Source organism: Tyto alba, unplaced genomic scaffold (genome assembly GCF_018691265.1).
Source record: "Tyto alba isolate M040663 unplaced genomic scaffold, T.alba_DEE_v4.0 Super-Scaffold_14, whole genome shotgun sequence".
NCBI classification, from domain to species: Eukaryota; Metazoa; Chordata; class Aves; order Strigiformes; family Tytonidae; genus Tyto; species Tyto alba.
Genome location: NW_024881276.1, coordinates 47,017,154 through 47,043,726, shown reverse-complemented (window position 1 = coordinate 47,043,726; position 26,573 = coordinate 47,017,154). Strand labels below are relative to the sequence as shown.

Genomic DNA, 26,573 nt, shown 5'->3' with positions numbered 1-26,573 from the left:
GGAGCTCCAGCTGCAGCCAGGAAGCTTATACATGATCTAACCAACCTGCAAAGCCTTTACTTCAGGTGTAGATTTTGATCTATCAGTCCTGGGTTCTCAGAAACGCACGTGGCTAGTAATGGATGAGAGATGTGTAATGACTTACTGAGTCAGGGAGGAACCTTTTTGCTATTCTCCTCTCTGTGCCATCTTGGGAGGACAGCAGGGATTCTTAGGATCTCATTTCTCTCTAGGATTTATATCTTGTTTGTTGAAAAACAAATAATTTTTAATGCATTCTGGTACCTCGAGGTCTTTCTGTAGAGCAAGGCCATGGTATTACCAACATTTTATCTATCTCAGTGTGATTCTGAATTAAGAATCAGAGTCTGGAAGGGGAGTTTCTTGTCCAGTGCCCAATGATGTCTGCTGTTCGATGATCAATTAGCAATTTTTTCAAATGTAGTATTTAGTGACAAAAAGCTTATAATGTTGTGTATGCTGGAAACCAGTTGTCCCAGTCAATGTCATACTAATAATCAGAAAATTATTTCTGTTGTAACTTAGTTTTTCTAGAACAAACTTTCTTTTGCGTGATTATTTTCACTGGAGAAATTAGCTACTCTGTTCATGTACAACAGTATAATCCTTGGTGTTGTTAGAAATAGGCTATATACCCCATGTTAAATAGTGCTGGGGTCTTCCATCCGTTGCTATCTATTGCTGTGGGTGACAGTGCATTCAGAAATGTGCTCCGAGGTGGGGGATACTGTGGTCAGTGAGGCTCTGTGCCTTCGCAGCCTTCACTGCTTTGTCTTGAACCTCTGAACAGCCCAGACATTGCAAGGAAATTTATGAGAATCATGGCAGAAGGGGTAGAGTTTCTTGCTGCATGACATACATGGTGATGGAAGAAAAAAAAAAAAAAAAAAGAGGACTTAGGTATGCTTTTCTTTCATTGCTTTTGGCAAAGCTATGAGAAGAATATTTTTCAGTTATCTGAACTTACTTGTTTAACTTGATTTTTCAGTTAGCAATAAAACAAATTTTGTGTCCAGTCTCTTGGACACAACAAACCTGCTATTGTTTGGTTTTATGTGCTATTTTGTACTATTTTGCTGTAACTTTAGTGTGTTCAGAGTGCTTTCTTCTAGATGTTTTTTTGTTCTTCAAAATAATATAAATAAATAGAAATACTGAATATGTGACTTAGCCAAGAAAGAATAAAACCTTTCTTCTTGTCTTGAGATTTGCTCTACTCTCTATGGCTATAACTTGTTTTAATTTCTGCACATAATAGAAGATTTAAAAGGCTTTATGAAATAATAAAATACAGGCCTTTCACTACAGTTATAACCAGATCAAAATATGTCTGTACTTGAATATATTGGATATTCTTCAGAGGGCTGATTAAACTACTATTCTATTAATATGTAACAATTTCCTGTGTTTTATATACATCACCATGATGGTATATCACTTATAATCTAGACAGCAATGGACTGCCCTGACCCAGTAAGGTTCAATTTTGGTTCAATATCCTACTATATAATTTACTTCATTATCAAATGTACCATCAGGTTTTATGACCTGATATGGTCTGAAGAAGTAAAATAGGTCTTTTAGAAACAGATCTCTGATCAGAGCTTTGCTAAGCAAAATAGCTAGCTGTAACTTGACTTCCCTATTTCCAAGATGAAGAAGAAAAATTATTTTGAGCTCAAATGCAGAGTGTGTGGCTCAAAAGTCTTAGTAATCTCCACAGGATTCTAGTGGGAGTAGGTGGGGGAATATTCCTAGAAGAAAAAAAGCCCACCACAAGCCTTCTTCTGCATCAGTTGGTAGTGATAGATGCAGAATTTCATATCTCATGGTGGATTTACCTAGATGCTGTCAGCTTTTGAGGACTTTGTTATGTCGTTTCTGCTTTTGAATTGTTAAAAGCAAGAAATGGAAAAAATAAAATAAAAACAATGGTGTGGTTAAATCCTTTGTGTTTACAATATTCTTCCTTCAGTCAGAAAATAGTATGATGTCTATACAGCACAAGCTTTTATATAAATCAATGCAAAATCATGAAATATATTTTATATCTTTGGTTCTTTTCCCCATAAAACGTAGTGGTGTCAATTTGATGATAGTGTTGAGCTTCAGTGGAACTGAAAACTGTTAATTGAATATGTGGCATTTTATACTAGCACACAGTGTCATTTGTTAGAGAAAATATATACAGAATGCAATACTGGAAACTTAGTTTCCTCTCCTTTCTGATTAATTTTCTGCATTGCAAAGTTAACGCTGTTGGAGAATATTGAGTTCATGCTGCTGTTACTGTTTGTAAAGCTTCCTCGCTACAAGGAGATGTTTAATTCTGTAACAAACACCCTGTAAAATGCAATACATCAGATTCTTTGTTTTCTAAACAGCTGAGATTCTACCCCCCTTGAATTCACACAGGTATCAGGCTAGTGAATAAAAATGCTGAACTGTGGGGGTTTTTTTAATTTACATTTAATTGGGTTTTTGTTCAGCAGATAATTGCTTACCCTGCAAAGCTAGACATTTTTAATACATGCATAGAAAATGCATGTTAAGTAATTAAGAGTTCTCTTTTAAAAAGGCAGCATACCAAGGAATTCCAGATAAAAGCTAAAGAACACAATGTATAAATACTGCACTTGAGTGGTTAGATAGTTCTGGAAAAGCCTTGGGCTTTTCTTTCAGCTGTGAGAAGAAGACTGTCAATGCACAGATGTCCCCAGAGGCCATAACTGTTTCATTTTCAGGCTTTCCACTGGAAGGATGAAAATACAGTCAGTGAAAAAGGCACCTGAAGAAGAGAGGCTGTTATGACGATAATGAAGCCATAATGTTTTGGTTTTCTGGTTAAATCCTGTCTTTAGTAATAATGGAAACTTCACTTTGTGCCTATTCTACAGCCTATTAAACATGGTAAAATACAGATGATAATGTCGGTTTATTTGTGGTTATATGTTTAATGGCTTTACAATAATAAAATTGTCCTCTTTTTCCATTACCAGGGCTTACTGAATCTTTGTTCCTATGGAAATATGTAACAATTTTAGCAATGCTGACTGCACTGAGGTATTTGAAGGCTGGTAATCATGAGTTCAGTCTACATGAACAAGTAGAGTGGCCAAGTAGGAGCAGATAAGTAACGTTAAGCAGCTGCTATGAAGGACCCTGTGCCAATACTATAACCATTTGAGCGCATTTTACTCAAGAATATCTCTAGTCAGGTCCAGTAGACTCTCTGTACCAGGGAGAGCATGTTCCAGTGTACCTATTCATGTGCTCTGGAGACACTTTACTTTGTGAACTATATTACGGCAGGAGGACTAGAGTTTTGCTTTAAAAGTGGTCTCCAGATCTGAACTAAAACATTTATGTAGATGCATCCATTAAGTGACATTAACAGCATCACTAGCAAAGCAATGGCTATTTCTTGTATGCTGTTACAAATTACAACTGTGCTCTGATACCCTAAATTACATCTCAGATTTATGTCAGCAAGTAATGACAGCACCTTACACCATAGGAATTTTTCCATTTCTGCACCATTTCTCTTCTTAAGAGCTTCCCTTTCCCAACATCACTTCTCAGTGAATTCAAGCAGCAATATGTCAGTGGTTGGCAATGAAACTAACAGTAAGGGATTCAGTAGCCCTCATCGAATAAGGCATAGACACATGCTTTTACCTTTTCGTTCATCTCCTATTAATCTGAGTGTTTAAAGATGTCAACTTTCTTAACAAAAAAAAAAAAAAAAAAGACAGTGTAGCATTTCCAGTGCTTGCTTCCTGAACCTTGAGGCTTTTATGCATCTAGCCATGTCTTATCTCTAGTGGTTAAAATCAAAAAGTACCTTAAAATTGGGGAAACAGTGCACTATCTTTTGGATACTTCTGCAAATTAGAACAAACTGAAAGCACTTACTTTGAGATGCGAGAAAGTGAGCATTCATGAAAAATGAATTTATAGATATTCTAGCCATTGGACATTAATTGGGCCTTTTTTATTTTTTTACCCGCAGATGGAATATTTCAGTGTTATAAAATTGATTGTCTTTTTTATGTCAGTGGGCTGCTTGTGGCAGGTACTGGATTAACAGCTCCAGAAACCAAAGTCCTCTCTTTTTATCAACAAAGCAGGTTCAGCAAGGGTGTAAGGAACATAAGCTTCCCCTACGCTGCTCAAACATTATGCCTCAACCCTGACCTGAAAGAATATCTCTAAGGGGAAAGGCATGTGTTAAATTTCTTTTCCAATTAATTTGACAGCTCTGCTGAGACTACTAACAAAAGTACTAATTCATGCTAATTGCAGTAGTGGACCTATGTCACTGGGGAGCTGGGCTGAGCTCTTCGTAACATCACACAACCCACCATGCAACATTTCGATTAGAAGGTGTCACTGGAAGAAAGAACATTGGATTTGGAGTCTGTTCTGCATTAATTTTTTTCACCTGCAAAATGGGGACAGCAACAATCTCCTGTATGCTTTAACAGGGGTGGAAAGTTGCAAAAGAATATTCAGCCTTAGTAAATGCAAAATCATCTTCCCCTCCTCCCAGAGAGCAAATGCAGAATTTTTGTATGTCTAAATTAACTGTTTTGGCTTGGGAGATGTGCATTGACACAGACAACCAGGAGAGGTAAGCCTAGTGAATGAATTGCTGGAAATAAAAAATGAAACAAAGACCCAAATGTGTTAGAAACAGAGGGTAAGAGATAAAATGTAGTCCAATATATAAATCAATCAGTTTCATCAGAAGAGTTATGGAAAGAATAAGAGCATTTTCCACCTGATAAATGACAGTGCAGAACTAGAGATGAATATAATCAAAGGCATAGAAGTTATTTCTATAAAAGCTGATTGAAAAGTTTGTTCATAACAGAGAAGATGAGTTCATGATAGATCTTTGTAAGGCAAGGAATGGCTTAGAGAGGATACATCAGGAGCAGCTGGTCTCCCTGTCTCATAATAAGAACCAAGGATACAATGATTTGGCTAAAAAGCTACCCAATCTGAAGATAAACTGAAGGAAGGATGTATTTTTTCACTTCACATTGGTGACCTAGACTGGAGAGGAATGTCAGAGAAATGCACTGAGACCAGTAATTAGCAAAAGAAAATTGGATATTCTACATGAAGCACAGTATAATGGAGGATTAACGTAAAATTTGGTTAAAAAAAAAAAATTAGCAGATATATCAAACCATGGGATTCCAGGTTGTTGAAATAATATTTAGGTTGTAGGGATGAGGGTGAAATAATGAGGGATGGCAAATGATCATCCCCTGTTGGCCTCTTTCTTGCACTTTCACGTTGTGCTACCATTAGATGCAAGATAGGCAACAGGGTAAGTGCTAGGGCTAGATGTAATCTCCATGATAATTAATTTGATCTTCTTTATTTATACTACTTTTTTGTAATGTTAACCTGTTAATCTGGCCTGGTTTGGGAACAGTGAAATTATATAAACATCCCCAAATTATAAGAGTTGGTTTTTACTCACTAGCTGAATCTAGCCTGGGAGGATTAGCAGTCACTGTCTTGATTTTTCCACTGAGTTGGAAAGGAAATATCTTCCCAAGAGCTTGTGTCCTGTGGGACAGAGGCTGCTATGTCTACCAGGTCGGTTTGGTTTGCTTTGGGGGCAGGGGGGTTGGTTGGTTGTTCTTGTTTGTGGTTTTGGATTTTTTTAAGTGTCCTGACATAGATAGGGGAGATTGAGGAAAGACTAAACCAGACCGGTACCACAGTTATCCCTTTGTGGCACACTTGGCCTGATGTTAGAAAACATTTTCCTACATCTAGTTTGTCTTTGAGGAGTCCATAGTGTAATTTTAGTTCAAGGAAAAATCATCACTTTACTTTTTATCCTTGCCAAACGGTCATTTAAATCTTTCTTGTGCATGTGTTTGTGCAACATTTTTTCTTCTGTTTGAACTGATGCTGTTGTTTTGTTGGGGTTTTTTTCTGGTATTTCTCTAATTTAGATTTTTTTTTTTGTTTGTGTTTTTACAATGCTTCTTGAATTAGGAAGTTATTTTTTTTTATCTCTGTGTGGATTAGGTTAAATTTTAAAAAAAACAGAACATGGAATTTTTTTGTTTGACAAAATAATAGCTCAGTATATCTCAGTGTTTCCAGGCTTTGCTTCAGAAAAACATCTTGTTTAGGGAAAGTGAATGTGCTTACAAACATGTGTTTATTAAATTCTCCGTTTAAATACTTGTTTGAAGTGATTCCCTAAGTATGGGTGGAGTGAAGGTAGAACGTTATTTATTTTGCTTTAATTCTGAATCAAGACTGTGGTTCTCAATGTTTTGCTATTAATGAAAGATTTATTTTCCCTTCAAATAAGCTGAAAAACCTTATGCATTTTGAAATAAGATATTTGTATACGCACAAGCAAGAACATCTTTGCTTGTAATGCTGTGTTTTAGACCTACTATCATTGACAATGCACTTTCAACAATATTGCTGGTAGCAATCACGGCTGTAATGCACTTCATAAAAAGAGATACAGAAGCCTGCAAGGCATAATATGGAGCTATTACAGACTGCAGTTGAAAGGTGCAGTGTTATTCCCTCAGGATAAAGCTATCTCTTATGTACATATAATTAATATGTCTGCCAGTAACAGTTATTAAACAAAGAACAGGAATTGTTTCTGCTGAATGACTTGACCTGGGAATAAAGCCAATTTAAAAAGCATCTGATTAAAATATGTTAAGGTCACAGATCGCTATAAAATATGAAGTGGGGAGGAAAAAGCAGAAGTTTACTCATGAGTAAGATGAAATACTACTGAATGTGGGGGGGGTTTTGTGCTAGCAGCAGCTTTCAGGTGTAAAAAATGAAGAGTTTTCATTTCAAAGAGTATTTTTCTAGAGGCGTTTTAGTGTCACAGTGCACTGAATCCTTGCCCCATGCATGCTGCACAGTCCATCCTGCTGGCACAAAGACTGGAGGGGTTGGAAAGAGTGAAGAGAGGTCATTTCCTCAGACTTCAGATTATTGGTCTCTTACTGTTGGAGGAGGCCTAGTGATAGGAAAGAAATTGCATCAGTTTTGTTAATTGTTGGTTTCTTCTAGCAGTGGACAGCTGTGGTTGTTCTTCAAATCTTTCAGTGGCTTTGGCTGTGATTACTCTATTTTCCAGTCTAGAGATGCAAAAACACATATGATGCATGTTTCCTTCTGCAGTAGTTTCCCTCCCCAAAGATAAGTTATAGTAATAAACAGTTGCATTTTTCCAATGCTGTTGCACAGCTAATAATGACAGGAGCCGTGGGAATTCATATTTAAAATGCAACTTTTAGTTTTATGCCTACATTTTCAGAGTGAAAAGTATGTCTCATGCACATAAAAGACAACATGAGATTTTATTGTTTTGCTTATAATGCTTAGCACAAATGGCTAGGTTGCTTCTGCTGCTGGTCCCAGTGCTACCTGTTCTGTGATTCTTTCAGGTGTTTTGTACAGTGTGCCGAAGATTACAGGGAAGACAATGTAAGAATACAAAGAATACTAAGATTAATTGTAAGTTTTTATTTCCCCAACAAACAGAATAGAACCCCATGGGAAATGAGGGAAAGCCAGTGTCCTTACCTCTTTCTGGGGATATTCTTACCTTGACCGTAATGGGGTCAGTCCTCGCCAGAGCTTTTAGCGCTCACTAAAGTCTTTCTCAATCTGATTTCCCTCCTCCCCTGAGCAGAGACAGCATACGTGCCAGTGCCATGGACCAGCAGAGAGAAGGCATGCTCTGCCTGCGCAGCAGCCCTTCGTGGGGATCCCTGCTTGCTGAGGGGTGCTGGGGCCACCTCTCTCTCCTCCCTGGCAGGTACAGGGCATTGTCAAAGCGTAGCAGTAACACTCAGCCCTGTACCCCTGCTTCCACTGTAAGGAGCAGTACTTAGCTTTGGGACCTGCTCCCTTAAGTGGTGTCTCACTGTTTATCCGGATCTGGTGACAAAAAGCGTGTCTTAAGTTCAATGGAAATAATAATTGAAATTTTTAGAAGCCTGTTTGGGCTAGGTGGGTATGCAAGAAGGTACTGAGAGGCCCAGGAGAGAGAAGATGTGCACATATCTAATGCCATAGATTATGTGGCTTTTCATATACTAACGGACAACGAGAGCTGCTGAAGATGGTTTCCCTGCTCTGAGGCATTTTGTAGGAAACCTATATTGTAAGGTATTGTTTCCTGCTGAGAGGGGTGCCGTAGTGAACAAGGGAGTTAAAAATGAGATATTTGCAGTGTTGTGAATGACATGTGATACAAACCGAGGGCGGGATGACTCAGGGCAGAATTCTACCTTCATTTCCTACACTTTGTGCATCTGAGCCAGAGCTATACCATATTGTCCTGGGTTGAGTGAGTGGTGGAGTTTTATAGTGTTATTTTTCTATATAGTGTTATTTTTAATATAGCAAGAGTAATACGTATGGCTGAATATAATTCATGACGGAAGTGCGAAATGAAGAGTTTTTAAATCTTCATTTAAAGTTAATCACGATTTTCACCTTTTTGTTGTTTTTCAAATATACAAACAAGCACAAGAAGGGTAAGAAATGACTCACCCGAAAAAAGTAAAATGGTTTTGAAAGTTTTATAAGGTTAATCTATGCTGCTTGTTATGCCATCCATTTTCACAAGCTGACAGCTGTGTTACATCTCACTCTTGCCTGTGCGTGTGTATGTATGGGTGGGTGAACGTGCAATTCTGTTACTGGTGATAAACATAGTGCTGTTGGCATCTCCAGAGCATGACCATAATATGCGTGGTGAGAAGAAAGAGCCATGGTAAGTGCTTCTGAAATGGACTTGAGAACATTGCAAAGATTCAAGGCTCTACATGGGCGTCGAGGTGAGCCAGTTGGTAGCATTCACTTCCCAGCACACCTGCACAGCCAAAAGGCATCCTGTGGCTTCAGGTCCATCAGAAGGACCTGCCATGCCATTTCCACGGGTGACAGTGAGAGTGGTTTGCAAAGCTTCTCTAACGCAGACCACACGCACAGACCATACATCCCATGGGGGATGCTTCCCTGTCCTCTCTGCTGGGGACAGGTACAGGAGGCTTGTTCCAGGGTTGCTGTCACCCGTCTTGCTAAGGCTCTGTGAGGAAGTGTTAAGGTATCTATGAACGTTACAGGTTTATGACTGAATTCCCTTCTTTTCTAAATGCTGTAGTTTAATGCCATAATGGCATTTTGCTCTCAGGCCATTTTATTGAACAGCAGATGAGCAATGGAAGGAAACACTCAATCACTTGGTGGATGCTGCCCGTTGCGCACCCGGTTCCGTGGCTGCGTACATCTGCTTCCAGCGCGTCGCGGTGCTTGAGCCTTGCCCTGAAGCATTACACCTCTACTCGGAGCACAAAAAGCAAAGTTCCTGTGGGACTGCAGCTCATTGCAAATACAGGGTTGCTTTGACCTTGGGCAGGGAAATGGGTCCTGTCAGATCTGGAGCACTGGGGCTGGGAAGCCATTCACTCAGGCAGTGCGGGCACAGGTCATCAGCTGGTATTTGCAGCTGGGAATTGGTGGTATTGCTCTGGGTATAGGGGGCTGCAGGGTCTGAATACTAAAATGATCTTATTTACTAACACCTTTATATTTTAATTTAAAATCAAATCAAATTGAAAATAATCATTTAATCCTTAATTAGGACCATTTTTTCATCTCAAACAGATTGGTCAAACAGAGGCAAAATTCACTTTGCTGTTGAAAAGAAGACGGTCACATTTCTTGGAGCAGTAGCTACCATAGATTGCTTGCATGTATTTGTTTTTCATTCACTGAAATAACTTTCCCAAGTCTCTGTCTCTGTGACGGACTCAGCAGTTATAGCTCAAGGAAATTCATTTTCGTACAGTAACAAGGAAAACTGCAGTCCTGAAATTCTTACCACTAGGTGACTTCAGTAAAGTCAGTGTGTCTTGCACTCACATTAAAGAGATTGAAATCAGACTGCATACAGCATTAAAATAATATTGCAGTTTGGAGTTGTCACAGGGGCCAACAAGTATTGGACATCTGACTTGAGGAGACCTTCTGAAGAAGCAAAGCCAAACCACCTCACTGTACAGTTTATATCATGTATGTGAAAACTCTCAAGGTTCCCTTTACTCACTTGTAGTGTGTTGAGAGGTTTTTCTTCCTGGCCTGTTGCATCTGCTTCCTCTTGCATCATCTTCCCTTGTAAGAGAAAGGAAAATGTCTTAGCTTCTAGAAGAAAATGTTGAGAAAAAGCAACTGCTGTTCACAGCTGGCTCCCATGATGAAATTACAGATTCTGTGAAGACTTCCTATGCTAATCCTTTTATTTTCGACCTGACTGCAACCAAAGCCACGGTATTCACCTCAAAAAGTCAAACCTTCTTCCATCAGTTCATATAATCCAGTTTTTCAGACATTAAAAAAATGAATGCCTTTTGAAGTAGAGGCCTCATTTTTTTCTCTTATATATCAGAATTTAAAACTTACTAGGAAAAGAATAATACCAAGTACATTGACAACATTTTCTATTGCCACCCCCCTCTCCAAGCTTCAATTTCAAATACAATTGCATTTTTTTTTCTCCTTTGGGCTGCAATTGTGAATAATCTTGAATTGGTCTGACAGACAAAGACAGAAAGTGCAAGACAGCCTGAGGGGAAGACATGAAATTGGGATGCCCTCACTAGGGCATACTGGGGCAGCAGGGATGTAACCAGCTCATCCCCCTGCCCCAACTGCTTGCCCTGTACCATGATAGCAGAAGCTCAGAACAATGCAATCCCTGTCCCTCTGGAAAAGAAGAAACCTGGTGTCATGTTACCTGGGTGCTTCCTGCACTCTCCTCTTTCTTCCCTTTCTCCCTGGCCCCACACCACCACAACCTTTTCTTAAATGAGATCTACAAGTTTTCACTTGAGGGATGAGACAGACATTTATTAATGGAGCAGTTTGATTCCTTCCTTTCTCTTCCTCACTCCACAACAGCTATCCATTTCATACACAAGCTTGTTTACTTATGTTAAATTCATTGCCATATTCAAATGATGGTGGTAGGTGCTTTCAAAGTGTCCCAAATAATCAGTCTTATTGTAGTTCCATCTTGTAAATAAATACTAGTGTGTTATGATGCTATGAATAAATTAGGCTTGATAAGAAGTGGAAATTCTGTCTTTTAGGAAGACCAACCACATGACAAAGGTTTTCGATTATTAGTCTTTTTCCAATCACTACACTAAATTTGTATATAAAATTATTAAAAAAAAATTATACCGCATGTATTCATAAAAACCTCTTTGTCTTGTGTATGCCTGCCCATAAATATAAAAATGTCTCTTCAAGCTGAGTAGATATGGTGAAGCAAAACCATTTGAGTTTAATACCTGGCGGTAAGTTTCCATGGGAAGTTTTGTAATTAGCTGTGTAATTAGCCGGACAGATGTAGTGTGATGTTTATTCCTTAATGTGTTTGCTTAGTTACTAATGCTGGTAAGAGCAGGATTGGCATCCGTTCTTTCCTGCCTGGCTTGTTGTCTTAGGGCCAGGGACAGCCGTGCCGTGCCCAGAGGCAGTGAAATCATTTGAGGCTCCTTTATCAGCTGGAGGGAGACCCAGCAGGTTCACTCTGGGTACAGCCCATGCATGTATCGTGGGGCAGTATTGGGAGGGAATGAGTTTTGAGTCTTAAAAGGCTGCAACAATAACAACAACAAAACCAAAAAAGCCAACTCTGTTCCCTGCTGTATTTTCTCCTAGTGGAGGCGTTTAAGAGTGGGTTCAGTTTCTTTTATTTCCTCAAGTTAAACAGAAATCCCCAAACACCTTTACAGCCTTCGAGGAGGTGAAAACCCAAGAAACTCTGGCTGAAGGAGGACAGGCTGTGCCAGATCAGGCGAGTTGGTGTTAGGCTCTGTGAACTTGGCCACAAGGTCATTTTTATCAATTCTGCTTTCACAGATTGCCTGTTGGGCCCACGCCTTGGAGGCTCAAACTCCAGATCCTTTCCTCAGAGCTTGCGGGAGGGAAGTAGGAGTGGGAGGTGTTTTTCTCAGCTGCTTTGCTAGCATGGAAGTCAGAGGTAGCAGCTGCATCCAGGCGCCTTGATTTGCAAGGACTGTGAAGTGCTGAAGAGTGGCTGAGATTAGCGCTTTCTTGTGAGGCATTTCGTGCTTCTCACACTGTTTGATGCAGTGTGAGGAGAGTTTCCTTTATTAAGATGTTTCAGAGCAGGACATGGGACTGTACAGGGATTTGTTCTCTCTCTGCTTGCCAGCACCTTTCATTCAGGTGTTTTCTGCACCAGGAACTAATTGACAAATTTGCCTAACCCAGATATTCAGTTAGGTTTTTGTTATGGACAATAATGTGGAAGCTGAACATCCAGTTTAATGCTGCAGCTTCCCTCTCTCCTCCATCACTTATAAAGATGCTGAGATTTTTATTCTGACTTTTTTTCCACCTAAGGCTGCCCATCCAAACACTTTTCTGTTTGGGCAGTGCATGACTGAACACAAAAGACCACGTATATTTCTATCTTGGGTTTTATACTCCATTTATAAATCAGTTCATCTTCATAAGCAAAACCAAAAAGTGTGTCCCTGTTTAGGCTTACACTAAAACTAGTGAACCTGTTCTTTTGGCTTCAAATTACCATTTAATTCAGTGCCAGGTCCTGGGAAATTTTATCTAAGCTTAACTGTCTGGGCTTCAGGCACAAAAAGAAGTTGTGTTTTTCTTTGTATTACTCTTTTTTTTTCACATTATATTTGTAATGAAAATGTATTGGGGTTTTCCTTGTGTACTTGTGTGTTAGGCAATGTTTGCTGTGGAACCAGAGTGTAGCAAAAGGTAAACGTGTTTTAAGATGTACTCTCTTCTTTTATGTTTTCTGTTTGTGTATGGTTGTTGTAGGTGTGAGTACAGACCTGTGGGTGACCAGTATCAGACAGAAAGTTTTTACTTGGTAAATTCCACTTGGAGAATGATGTGTGTCTTGCGGGGGAAGCAGCAGCTCAACAGTAGAGTCTGATGATTCTTATCTGGTTTTGGTCTCTTTTAATTTATTTATTTTCAGATGGTACTATCATCTTGGTGGAAAGATGTCAACTGTGTTATTTCACTGCATAGGTTTTTCATAAAAAGTTATTTGGTTAATTGTTCATTTCTGTAACTTACTTCAAAGGCTGTTTTCTTCTGATGCAATTATGGACTGAATCAGTCTAAAATGCAACAGGAGTCAAAACAGAGGGATTGTGCTAGTGTTAATGAAACACCACCACCCAGAGTTTTTCAGAAGGAGCTTTTGTGGGTTCCAGCACCATCCCTAGAGGACTGGGTTAATGTTAAAAACATCCTCCTCATACAGACCATTCGAGTTCCTGATAGTATCAGAAGCAGCTCATTGAGCCTGATGCATGGTCCTTCAGAAATGGAATAGACCTTTCACTGTTCCTGTTGTTTTCATGGTTTTGGCTTGCTTAGTTCTGCTGAACCGAAGAGACGTAGTTTGCAATTAGCATGCCCTTGTAAGCAAACCTTGGCAGCAGAGAGAGTATAAGGTTAACTTCTTAGGCAGGATAAGGCCAATGTTTTGGTAAATTAACCAGGAGAGAAGAAAAATAAGTGAAGTTCTCAAAATGCAACATAGAAAATGTTTCTTCTCAGTGATTTTGTTTTCCAGGTAAAATTGAATGCAAATCCAGGTCAATGCATGACGAGCTCTGTTCTACAGAGAGGCTTTATTTCCACCAGCTCTCTCACAATGAGAAAAATCTGTATTTTTAGACCATAAATGTCTGCAAAATATGATCTACATATGGATAGTTTCCAGGGCAGTAACAAACTCATATGTTAAAATTGAGATATCCATGGAATATAAAACTATGCTTCTGTTATTTTGCAGCTTGTCGACCTGGGTTCTACAAAGCCTCTGCTGGCAATGTGAAGTGTGCCAAATGCCCACCTCACAGCTCTACCTATGAAGATGCATCTCTGAACTGCAGGTGTGAAAAGAATTACTTTCGCTCTGAGAAAGACCCTCCATCCATGGCTTGCACCAGTGAGTAGCATCATTATGCTCGGGGCTGTCATTCTTGCTCCTCCATCTCTATCTCAGCAGCTTGCTTGCTTCCTCCCATGTCCCATCACAGTCAGCCATCCACTGCCTCCCATGTCTTACATGTTGGACAGGCTACCAAAAATTGGTGGGCTGGGTTTATGTCACTGTTTTCATTTTCTCCTTCTTGTTCTCTATCCGCCTCAAGAAGGAGAGCTAGGATTTTTAAATTGCTACTGATATTTTCAACTCAGTCCTGAACTGCACCCTGAGAGTACTGTCTGTCTATAAGGAAACATGGTCCTTGACAGACTAGGGCTGTAGTCCATTGAAATATTTCAGGAGTCTTACAGGAAATAACTAGATGAGTTTGGTTGTTTATGTTTTTGACTTTTATATTTTTGCACCCTTGTTACTCCCATCTTAGAGCACTACAGAAAATCTCATCCCTCTGATTTCCTGTTTCCTTTTATAGGACCACCATCTGCTCCAAGAAATGTTATCTCTAACATCAATGAGACGTCTGTTATCCTGGACTGGAGCTGGCCTCTTGACACTGGAGGTCGGAAAGATGTCACTTTCAACATCATTTGCAAAAAATGTGGAGGAAACATCAAGATGTGTGAGCCATGTAGCGACAATGTGCGATTCTTACCCCGTCAGGCTGGACTCACCAACACCACGGTGACAGTAGTGGACCTTTTGGCACATACCAATTACACTTTTGAGATTGATGCAGTCAATGGGGTATCTGACCTGAGTACACTTTCCAGACAATTTGCAGCTGTCAGCATCACAACTAATCAGGCTGGTGAGTCTCTTTCTGATTACCCTTTCTTTGCTTGAAACTGCTGAAGTATATGTACCTTTCTTTCCTTTTCCTATTTTACAGGAGCCTCTCTAACCGCTCATGTGCCAGGGTAACTAATTGACTTGAATGTGCTAGTAAAAGTAAAAGCAGAAACAAACCCAGTGTGTGTTGCTGTCAAAGGGCCTGGCAGCATGACTGTTATGATTAACTCCCAGTTCCCAGTTAATAGTCTAATAGCATACTTGCATGATTCCTTAGCCAGAATGTGTTTTATTAATAAAACCAGATTTTAATAAAACACTCATTTCAATAATCTCCAACATAAATTACTGTAGTAATCTTAGTGATTAATTTTTATTAAATAGAAGTGAAAGAATGCTTTGATGGTAGACACATAAAAAGCTAACATTAAATTAGAGAGGTTTAAAACATAGCTTTTTTTTTTTTTTTTCCCCTTTACAAGTTGTCTCACCAACTCTGAATTATTGCCAACATGATGGGGGTGTGGAGCTGAATACTGAATTAGGTCCTGGTGTCGTAGCTGATAGTGTACAAAGGGACTGCTCTGCTTCTGTGGAGACTTATTAAAGTAATTGAGGCCCAGCATGAACACAGCAGTATGCCCTGACTGTCAGATCAGAGCTTTTGTTACTGCTGTACTGTTCTACCATTTTCTTCTCATTTGACAAGGTCCCATTTATCCGAAAGACGTGAAGAATCTAGGCTCTTCTCTAGCATTTGTTTAGGTACCATTTTTTTAGGAGCAACGTTTGCCAGTGAAGAGAAAGACTAGATCCTGAAATTTCTGTAGTTCTGCTCCATGCACCTCACTGTCAGGAGGCTTTGTACTGAAAGCACAGCATGCATGTGTACAGTAAGTCTTCTCCCACCTCCTCCCATCCCACACCCCATCCCCAAAATACCTACATTTCTGTCCTACTCAAAGCACAAACCAAGTTAACATTGTTCTAAGTAGACTTCTCCTACTGAGCTATGTTACTGCAATGTTTTTCAGTAGAGAGGATATATCTCTTCTCTTCAGATCACAGATCAGCTTCAGTGGGAGGCATAAAAATATGAGAACAGACTGTTTCCTGACAGCAGTCACTACATTTCCAAGTGCTCTGGAGGACTGTCTAACTATGCAGTAGGCAGACAGGGTTGAATCTACCCAGTTGAAACATCTTCTCGTGATCTCTTTCTCATCTAGGCATTGACTCTGACTCTGAAACTTGCATTTTATGTCCATTCCAAACAATTTACTACTGTTGTATTTTTTTGGATATTCATGTCAGTGACGTGAGCAACCTTTGTTTAGTTACTCTCTTTCCTTCTGTTATTTTATAGCAGAGATATTGCCTTTCAGCCTGTTCATCACCATAGCAGTTAGAAATCACTTGGGGACACTCCATGGAATGAACTGTCTAGGATCAGTGAAAGGTATTTCTCCTGGGAGGCCTCCTGCTTTGCAGTGCTTCCCCAGGGCCCAGAGCTGGCTGCCGTTGCACTGCGATGCAAGGTGGATTTTGATTTTGTTTTGGAGCACACAGTTCCTGTGACATGGCAGAGTCAGTGCACTTCTGGTAACAGTAACTTTGTTTAATGCAACCCACAGGCTGCTTAAGCAATTTGTTTGTTTGTTTTCTACTTTTATGCATAGCCCATTTTTGCTTTAAGTACGTTCAGGCAGTGTGGGTTACTATGGGCTTAATTGTGCTATCTCTTGATCATGCCAATTGGTTTACTATATTAGAATCCCCCCAGAAGTTCTGCGAGTTGCTAAAATTAGACCTTGAATATGTATATAAGTAATCTTGTAAAGCATAATTACAAAAATGCAATTTCTCTTGCGTTCCCTTCCTGGTTAGATCACAGAAGGGACACACCAGAAGCATATGTTTTAGTTAATGTCATACTTAAACACTGGAGGCGGGAAGAAAGTCTGAACATCTTAGGTTACATAATAATTAAGGGTTTAATTGGGGGAGCATTTCAAAAAGGAAAGCACAGTTGAGCTGGATCTGGAAGAGATCAAGACTCCAAAATCCAGTTGTGACTGTAGGACTATTATTTGTGCTGTCTGACTTCTTTAGGTACATTCTTTCAAGGACAGATGTATCCACTAGCTGGATAAAGCTTTGGTTAAATGAGTGAGCTCTGCTGGACTCGAGGAAGTAGGCAAGGCATATTGCTTTGCAAGGTGGTTCTGTGGATGAGGTATCCCATGGGTGATACGGTTCACTACGGCAGGAGGGATCCTGGGGACAGAACCCCTGGCAAGCCTGCAGAAGGAACCATGCCAGTCAGTGGGCTGAGAGTTTTGGAGAGAGGACTGAGGTATAGAAGGGTCCCTACAACCCAGGGACCTTCTCCTCAGTCTCTCCTGAATCCAGGCTGTTTCACTTGTGCCAGCCTTGCAATGTGTATGATGAAGTTTCAGTTTTAATCCTGGATTTTCAGTATCTGTGTGCGCTTTTCTCAAGCACTGTCAGGGCTCAACCTAGCTTATTGAAAGCTGTTCTACAGAATGTTCCTCACCCACCCAAAACACTGGTTTTCTAATATGTGAGTTTCTGAAAACCAGAGGCAGAATTGCAGAATGTTTTATATTTTCTAATGACAAAAATGTGATTTTTGTGGCAGTTCTCTTGGTGGTAAAAATCAGATATTATACATCTTTACTTCAGATGAACTCAGTTCAAGACAGGCATCGTTTGGCATTGTTTGCTAGGTCTCTGTGCTCCAAAGGCCTGCTGAAAATTGAACAAACATTTCTTTCCATGTTTCTCACTGTACACATGGGCATTTCTGCCTCTGAAGCCATCACCAGCCTAATAGATCAGAATGTGCATAGTACTAATTTGCTGTAATGCAGCAATTGGGAGATCTGCCAGAGTGTGTTTAAATAAATTCAACTGATATGTTAGGAGTGAGTCGGTTTGCACAGCAGCTTCATTTTTGTATGTGAGCAGATCATATACACACATGCATACACATATTTGTAATTTACATATGCACATAGATATATACACACACAAAAAGGGTCACCTTATACGTTGCTGAAAAATTGTCTGATACTTTTATAGTGACTCTGAGTTCCAGAGTCTGTAACTAACAATTTCAATAAGATTTTCGTGGAGAGTTTTCAAACCTGGTCTAGAAGTAAAGGAAAAGTGTATTTCATTGTCACTTATAAGGTTTGAAACATCCAGACTGATTCTACAGGTATTGCGAATACAAGAAGGTTAATACGTTTTACAGTAGAAAACTGTTGTAAAGCCAAGATCCAGTCCCCTGAATTGAGGAAATTTCATAATTGTTTCAGAAAATGGCTTGGGTTTTTTCTTCCATCAAGCCTGAGTTTTGCTGTGCTCTTATTGCACTTTGTTTTCCTTCCCGTTCAGCAAAGGTTAACAAGCAGACATCTTTGAAAAAAACAAAAGGTGTCTTGCAAAATATGGCTAGACAGGTATGACACTGCAATATTTCTAATTCCTGTAGGTCTTTGTCTTTGGTATGGAAGTAAAAGAGAAAGGGCACACATGTGTGTTTAATTTAGTTTGTTGATCATCCTCTTTGCTTGCACTGTAATACATGCCTTCAGTTGCTGTCTGGTACAGCTTCCTCCCAACGATATTGAAGCATTCTGCTTCTGCCCGAAGCAAGCTCTCACCTCACGTCAATATGTTGCACCACGCAGATGTTATCTCCTAATAACACCAATCAACCCCATTTAGAAAGGGTCACTGGCTGCTACAGGAGAGGGTACGGAATTCAGTACCCTTGGAGGTGGCGTGCTAATTGTGAATGTGCCACGCAGAGAGGCTGACAGCCATGCCATAATGCCTGGCTTGTTGCTAGTGTGATCAGGTGTCTGGGCACAGATATTCTAGCTTCACTGGGTTTTCTGAATGCAGTTTATGGGCTTTTTTTAAATGTGTTTATCTGTAAAGACCAGAAAGCTGTCCGTTCCTTGGAGATTTATAAGTAACCCAAAGGGAAAAGACATCCAGCCCAGGTCAGGGCAGTTCTGCATTTACTGCCTTTGGGCGGTAGCAAGCAGAAAACTCACACTGGAGCCCAAGGAGGTTTGAAATGGAAATAGGGTATGGAATTCACTGAAGAAAGACTTAAGATTTGGTAGGGAATCATGCTACTGGGTAATCAGCTTACAAAAATGAGGGAGGAGGTTTTCCAATGTGAAACACAGCCATTGTGTCAGGGACATATGAGAGTTGAATATGTTTTGCAGTTACTGGGTGAGAAAGTAAGTTTTTCTGCCCTATCACTGATTTTATGGTATCACACACTGTCATACAGGTTGTAGATACGACTCAGGAATGCTGAGTAAAAAGAATATTTTAACCAAGCGCCTAATTGACTTAACAGCACTTTAAATAGAAATATTCCCTGCAGTGACCTTTGCAATCTAGAGGAGACAAGGAGAATTTTCAGGACTTGCAGAAATCTGTACCATTAGCAGATATTGATGTATCAGGTAGGTCTTAGGAAGCCTTGGCCATCCCACTGGTATCCCAGCACACTCAGTGCCATCCCCATCCTTTCCTCCAGGCAGATCTGGTCAGAAGGTTCACCATACAGGGAGTGGTTCTGTTTGTTTAATCTAAAATCTGTTAGCTTAGTTTTGTTTAGGTTTGTTAGTTCTAGCTGCTATAAACTCATGCAAACAACATGGTAGTGGCATGTCTAATAAATAATAGGTACAGTTCTTGCTATATTTACTGTGTAAAGCAAAACAAACACTGAAAGCATTTTCTGCTTTTTGAAACTTGGGGAAGTCCCAAAGTGAGCAATAACAAATAAAACTTGCTATATTCCTTAAGTGGGCTGCACTTTCTACCTAACAAATAAGTGTGGTATTTGTGTAAGTACAATCCATATAAGTCTATTTGATATAAGCACATACCTAATGATAAAAATACCTAATGATTTAATTGCTTAAGAACTAAGTCAGAAACAACTAGCATTCACTGGCCGTTACCTGTAAAGGCTCTAGTTTTACCCAGAGAAGGAGTTAGAATTGGATTGTAAAGAATTCTTACTCTGGGTCTTTGTCCCAGAGTCGAATAAGATGATATGTAAAATTGATACAGAATGTTTCCTCAGCAGCCATGTTTTTGACACTATGAAGAAGCTTAGAGTCTTTGTATTTCCCTAACTTTCCAGAATGTAATTCTAGTGAGCTTCCTCCAGAGTACTATTTTCAATAACAGTAGTTTCAGTTTTCCTCCAGCATGCCATCTTAGCATTCCTGTAGTTGAGTACATCCTGCACCTGAGGAGAACTAACCCCCTGCGCCAGTACATGTTGGAGGCCAACTGGCTGGAAAGCAGCTTTGTAAAAAAGGACCTGGAGGTCCTCCTGGTGAAGCATCTGGGACTGCAGTAGGAAAAACACTACCAGCAGGTCAAGGGAGGTGATCTTCCCCTCTACTCGGCGCTGGTGAGGCCACATGTGTTGTGTCCAGCTTAGCCCTTGCCCAGTACAAGAGAGACATGAATATACTCAAGCAAGACCAGTGAAAAGGTCACTAAGATGGTTCAGGGAGAGGAACATCTGTCATATGAGGAGAGGCTGAGGTGGAGAGGAGGCTCAGGTGGATCTTATCACTGTATATAAAGGCCTGATGGGAGGGTGTAAAGAAGATGGAGCTGGGCTCTCCTCAGTAGTGCTGAGTGACGGGACAAGAGGCAATGGTCACAAACTGAAATACAATAATTTTTTTTTAAGTGTAGGAAAACAAATTTTTACTCTAAAGGTGATTGAACACTGGAAGAGGTAGCCCAAAGAGACTGTGGCACCTTCATCTGTGGATGTTTTAAAAGCCTGACTAATCAAGGTCCCAGGCAACCTGCTCTGACTGACCCCGGTTTCAGCAGGGAGGTAGACTAGGTGATCTGCAGAGGCCCTGTCCCACCTCAATCCATGTGTGATGATTGTGTGCAAAGAGGATAGCAGCAACGGGAAGGAGACTGGGTAAGGGACTGTTCAATAATTGCTGTCCTCTTTTAACCCTGGCCTTTTCCATGAAATCTGGGGGAGTAAACTCCCCATACTTTTATTCAGTTTGGAGAGAACATAAACCTATGGGTGCAGAGGGGCTGTAAACCTCCATGTCACTACTTCAAAGAAATTCAGGAGAGTATTTTTGAATCATTTGTTTTGCTATTTAAGAGTAATAACCTCAAAACTCTTACCATTTGTCACAGCACATAAAGTTTATGCATACACGAACATGGAAAACTCCAGTAGGATTGGCTTATTTTACAGAATACCTCCATAAGACTAGATGGCTTTAGAGAGAGAGATTTGATTTAGTTAAATTGCCTGTGGGTTACCACCTCCTTCCTAAGCTTTTTCGTCAGAGAGACTGCAGGATCCAGTCTTATTCATCTGTGTATTGTACAGCATTATTGTATGCTATGGTACTATAGCAAACAGCTATGATATTCCCCCTCGGAGTCAGCAATGAGTAAACTGAGACCTACTTTCCACTAACTAGCTTTCCCCATGTGAATATTAGGATACCTCATTATGGGGGAAGCAGTTTTAAATTGCACATGAGCATTTCAGTTAAGCTGCTGCAGACTTCTGTATAGTCACACTTTTGTTACTCTAAAAATTAGGGGGTTTTCTTACTTTTTCATGTTAAATTAATTGGAAGACCCCAAAAGAAGAGTGTGCTTTTTGGGATTTGAACTGATCTGATCAAATTAGTGTATAAACAAGTTCACATTACACTAGTACAGTTTTACTATGGAGATAGATAAATTATATTTGAAGATGTCTTTGGGCTTCCTAGCTGTAAGAACTGTGTAAGCTCTAGAAAATGAACTGCTGTCTTAAGAGTGCTTGTCTACAGTTTTATCTTTAATTTCCATATTCCATATTCAAATGGCTCTGGGTCACCATGTAGAGTTGCAAATGCAGTTGTCTGAGTTAAACCAGAGGATCCACAGGGGCAGAGCAAAGAGAATGAGCAGAATCAAAACCCTGTACAGGATAGGTGGGAACAAGAAGTTGAGTCTAGGACAATCTTTCTGTAACAGCATTTTTTTGGATCAAACAGCTTACTCCATGTCAGGCTGAATATTCTGTCTGCAAACCCCACCTTTGCATGTGCATCTTCCTGAGCTCTTACTCCTTCTATTATTTCCAATATGATTCAGTATCCAGGGTTCCAGCAAAATAACTATTAGCAAGAAGGTTCAGTGAAAATAATTAAATTTTCTGTATTCCAAATGTATCTGTGCTGATGCCCAAATATTTTATTTTTGTTTTTTTTTTTTATACCTCAGGTCTTTACTGCACGCCTGCTTGATAATAAAAGAGACTGTTTTCTCTTAACCACTAAAAGCACAGTGTAACAGCTTTAAGGGTAGTTTTATTTTTGATTAGTTCTTAAGGACTTCAGGCCTTGTAAACCAAAGTCTCAACAGTGCAGCTGCAAATGGTGGTAGCAACTCAGTTCAGCTACAGTAAGCTTCTGTCAGTACTGAATTGATTCCAAATAGTTTTGTGCTGTCACACATCCTGGCATCAGGAGAGGGGACATGTTATAACTAGGGACTCCCTCAAACTCTGCCCTCAATTCAACTCAGCTCTTCCACACAATCCATATAGGATTCAGATAGTTGCAAAATATAAATAAAATCAAAGTATAAACAGGAATCTCCTCTTACATGCTGTAGAAAGAAATATCAAGGAAACACAGGAGGCATTTTGTGGGTAAATGCTACCTAGAGATGTCAGTCTTTTCCTAGTAACTATGGAAAATGGTTATGATCCTTAATTAAGTGCCTAAAAGTGCCTAAACCTGAGTTTTGGTTCCCCCACAATTCAGTTGTGCATTTGTAAAATGTTGGTTCCTTCCTCTGTATGTTTTTTTCCGTATAGGAAGCTTAAAGGGAATAACCACCCCCTGGATCCAAACCGAGGCATCTACGCACAGCTATAGTATAAAGAATAACAAAAACCCAGATATACCCTATACTATCTCAGGCTTCCCCAGAAGAGCAGTAGTCTGATTATCAGGAGTCTCATCCTTTTATTTTTTGTATTTCTGAAACCCACAAAGCAAAACAATTCGTGTAGCCCTTTCAGTCGTCTTGCTTAATCATTTAACCCATTCATGAAAAGGTGTAGGAAAGCAAATGGCTGCAATAGTAGCTGTGCATGTGCACTTCCACATGGCTGTATCAGGTCTGGAAGTTGACTCAGTAATCCATTTTTCTCTGTTTTTGGTTGGTTGGTTGGTTGGTTGTTTTTTGTTTGTTTGTTTGTTTGTTTTTTGGTTTTTTTTTTTTGTTTGTTTGTTTTGTTTTTTTTGTTTTTTTTCCTGGATTAATGAATAACGATGTCATAAAAACACATCAATCAGATACTTTCTTCAGGTGTAAACACACAGCCCAGTCTGTTACATACGTTGAATCAAATCAATTTTTACTCCTTTTTATGTCTCTTTCTTAAATGTATTAGCTGTCAAATCTAGCAGTTTTGAGACACAGTAAGGATATATTTGTTTAAGGAGAAGGTAACCCATAAGGCACTACTGAGTTTTTGCAAGCAGCAAGAATGAAAATTGTTAAAAAAAACTTGAGAACAAAACTGACCACTAGGTATGGAAATTAGGATCATTCGGAGGAGAGTCTTCAAGGGTAGATGTAGCTGGTCTGTAACATCTTGTTCTACATGTGTCATTTGCAGATTGAAAATTTCAAGCCATCCTTTAGTTTCAGCTTGGGGGAAAAACATTTAAAATGGAGACAGAATGAGTAAATTTTTCACTGCCATTGTAAGAAAAGACTCACTTGGCTCCCAGGAAAAGTTGTTAAAACCTCATCAGAACTAGAATTTTATTTGACTGAAATCTATGGCTTCAAGGAAATAAATTCAGCACCAAGTTGAGCACTGAGCTTCATTTCAATATATGTCTTTGATTATTTGCAAGAACTGTGATGCTATTTATGCATTCAGCCTTTATTCTGTTAAGCTAGACTTCACTGTCTTCAGCAACTCACAAACGATGTGTGATGCTCCCTGTTTAAATAAAATCCATATTTAGAAAGGGTTGTGTGCACTTTACAATCTGTATCCCAAGACAGGTGCCTTAAGTAGATCTATCTTCTAAGAGAGACAATTTGAGAAAGCCACAGATGTTTGGTGCATGATATATTTCTTTCTTTCCCTATGGTCCTTATAAAAAGGACAAGAAGATAGACTTATTAAAAGTGAGCTAATGACACGATGCAGGGAGTCTCTGGTTCATTGACTGTTATTACAGCTGTGCCCCATTATGTACTGAATACCTAGGACATGCTTGGTTCTTTTGAATGACATTTATCTTTTGAGTTTCAAACATTCCTGGCATAAATAAAGATTTTACGCTTTTCAAATGTGTTTTACAGTTCAGCCCAGAGGCTATTCAAGGATCATTTTAACTCAATAAAACTCCTCCTTTAGGGATATAAAAGGGAAGTGTTTTAACAATGTCACTCCATGCATAGCCTGTTATTAGCTAGAGACGTTCTGCCTGCAAAGGCTTTGATCTCTTTTCCCCTGAACGTCAAGGAAGCTCTGCCAAGGCTTCAAAGTCTGTGACATACATTGGTCTCGTCTGTGCTCATACAGTCCTCATGTGAACGCTTCTGACCTTAGAGAAAGTTCGCAAGCAAAGTTTGTGGCTCAGCCAGTGTTTTTCACTTCCAGTGCTTTTAGCTACCTTTTCCAGAGGTCATAGTGAAATTGTGTTCAGCAATCAGTGGATAATGGTTTTCTCTACTACTCCTATTTCAGTATTTAAACATGAGGCTACCTGTGGATTCTCATTTAACATCTTAGTTTGGTAAAATAGTAAAAATAAGGAAATATAGGTAAACGGGATGCTTAGAACTCAGTTAAATATTATTCCTTAGACTTCTGGCTCACTTTCCCTTATCTGTGCTAATATTCTCAGTAATCACTGAGGGAGATAATCTGTCTTCCTCTTGATCATAAACAAAACTATCAACTTCCCTTGTTTCTTGAAGCTATTCTGTCTAGACAATTTGCAGGCTGGGGACAGCTGAGGAAAAAATTGTTACTTGTTTCTTTGGGTCTGGGGACTATTCCTGTCAATAGTAATTATTAATGTAATAATTATTTTTAGAAGCACTTTAATATAAACCCATATTATCGTTTCAAAGTTATGCACACCCTGCATGTTCCAGTCTTCACATACATGAAGCTTTGGTTTTACTCAGATCAACTACATAAGCTGATCTGAAACCGGGGATGTGTTATCCTCCTCAAGAAGACAGGTGCCCTCTGGAGCTGGTAGACCTTGTCCTGAAAATTAAAGACTTTGCTGCTTCTCACTAGCGCCAGCTTCTCAGTGTTGCGAAGTGAGCGTCCTCAGAGTTTGTAAGCTTGACACCAGAAATCCGTCAAGGAAATTATATTTCTTTGCTTCTTTGTACTTCTCTTGCAGTGTCTAATTCTACAGCAGAATATGTATGAAAGAGTTTTCTTTCTAGCATTCTTTCTAGTAAACTATACTTCTATATATAAAGAAACTGTTTAAAACCAAACAAAAATAAAAGTTAAATCGCCCCAAAACCCAAAAGAAGGTGAAAGGATGTGTGATCACCTTTCAAGTCTGTTCCATCAGAAATTCTCCTGTCCTGGTTAACCTTTGCAAAAGCAACTGGTCCAAACTACCAAAGAATGATCAGGCAAGAAGTCTGAGAAATACTGTTTCCATTCACAGTGTTTTCTGACCAGGTTGAGAAGACTGATGGAACCCACTGACTGACCAGTTCAGGAGCTCTTGGTGATTATTTTAAAGGAAAGAAATACTTTGTGTCATAAATTACTTATCTGAGGGCAATTGTCCTCTCCAGTTTTGGATACTGGCATTTCTGGAGATAGTTCTTAATTACATTTCTTAAATTATAAATGGGATTTGGATGGTTGAGGTAATAACTAAACTATCACATAAAGGGGGAGCCTATTCAGCACCTGACATTTGATGTTATGGGCATGGTAAATACGTTCTTCTTTCTGAAAACACCACACAAGGAAGCCTAAGGCTCTGATGTCCTATTAAGTAATGTAACAATGAGGTAGGAAAGACAAAGCAAAACTGTTTGCTTTAAACTGATACGGTCTTAAACACATTCAGTGAAAATTATGAAGTATTGCAAAGCTCCCACCATCACCATCTCAAACGGAACAGAAAGAATAACATTTGTTTTATGAGAACCTTTGGGCTGAATCCTTATGAAAGCATATATGGCATTTGTCTCCTCTCTGAAATAACAGCTGTGAACGCCATGGCACCATAATTTTCAGTTTCTGAAGCAAGTGCCTTCTGCAGCCTGATACTTCCCAAATGGACATGGCATTTCCATGATTTATTACGCACGTGTTAAACATATGAGCAAGTCTAACATTTTGTTTGCTCTGTGGAAGGCATTTGCTATCTTTTTTAATAAAAAGAGGGAGAAATGAGAGCATGAATGTGAAACACTTAATGAAGTTTGCTTTTAATTTAGAATTTATTTGTTAGAGTGAGAAATGAGCTCAGATAATCACTTGCCCAGTGACAGCTGCTGCCCGGAAGGTTGCCTTTCTCCACACTTGAGAGCAAAATCAAGCAGCTGCCTTTCAGTGCAATTCCTGATGAAACTG

The 26,573-nt window shown here is 39.5% G+C and overlaps 1 protein-coding gene across 2 annotated transcripts in view; it reads left to right on the top strand.

Annotated features, from left to right (window-relative positions):
- The window catches only part of LOC104364813 (ephrin type-A receptor 3), a 228,371-nt gene that overhangs the window by 135,746 nt on the left and 66,052 nt on the right, over positions 1-26,573 (top strand). For both annotated transcript variants that reach the window (XM_033005159.2, XM_033005158.2), the window contains exons 4-5: positions 13,919-14,074; positions 14,547-14,882. In XM_033005159.2, coding sequence (XP_032861050.2) covers positions 13,919-14,074; positions 14,547-14,882 — 492 coding nt within the window. The remainder of the gene's footprint in view (positions 1-13,918; positions 14,075-14,546; positions 14,883-26,573) is intronic.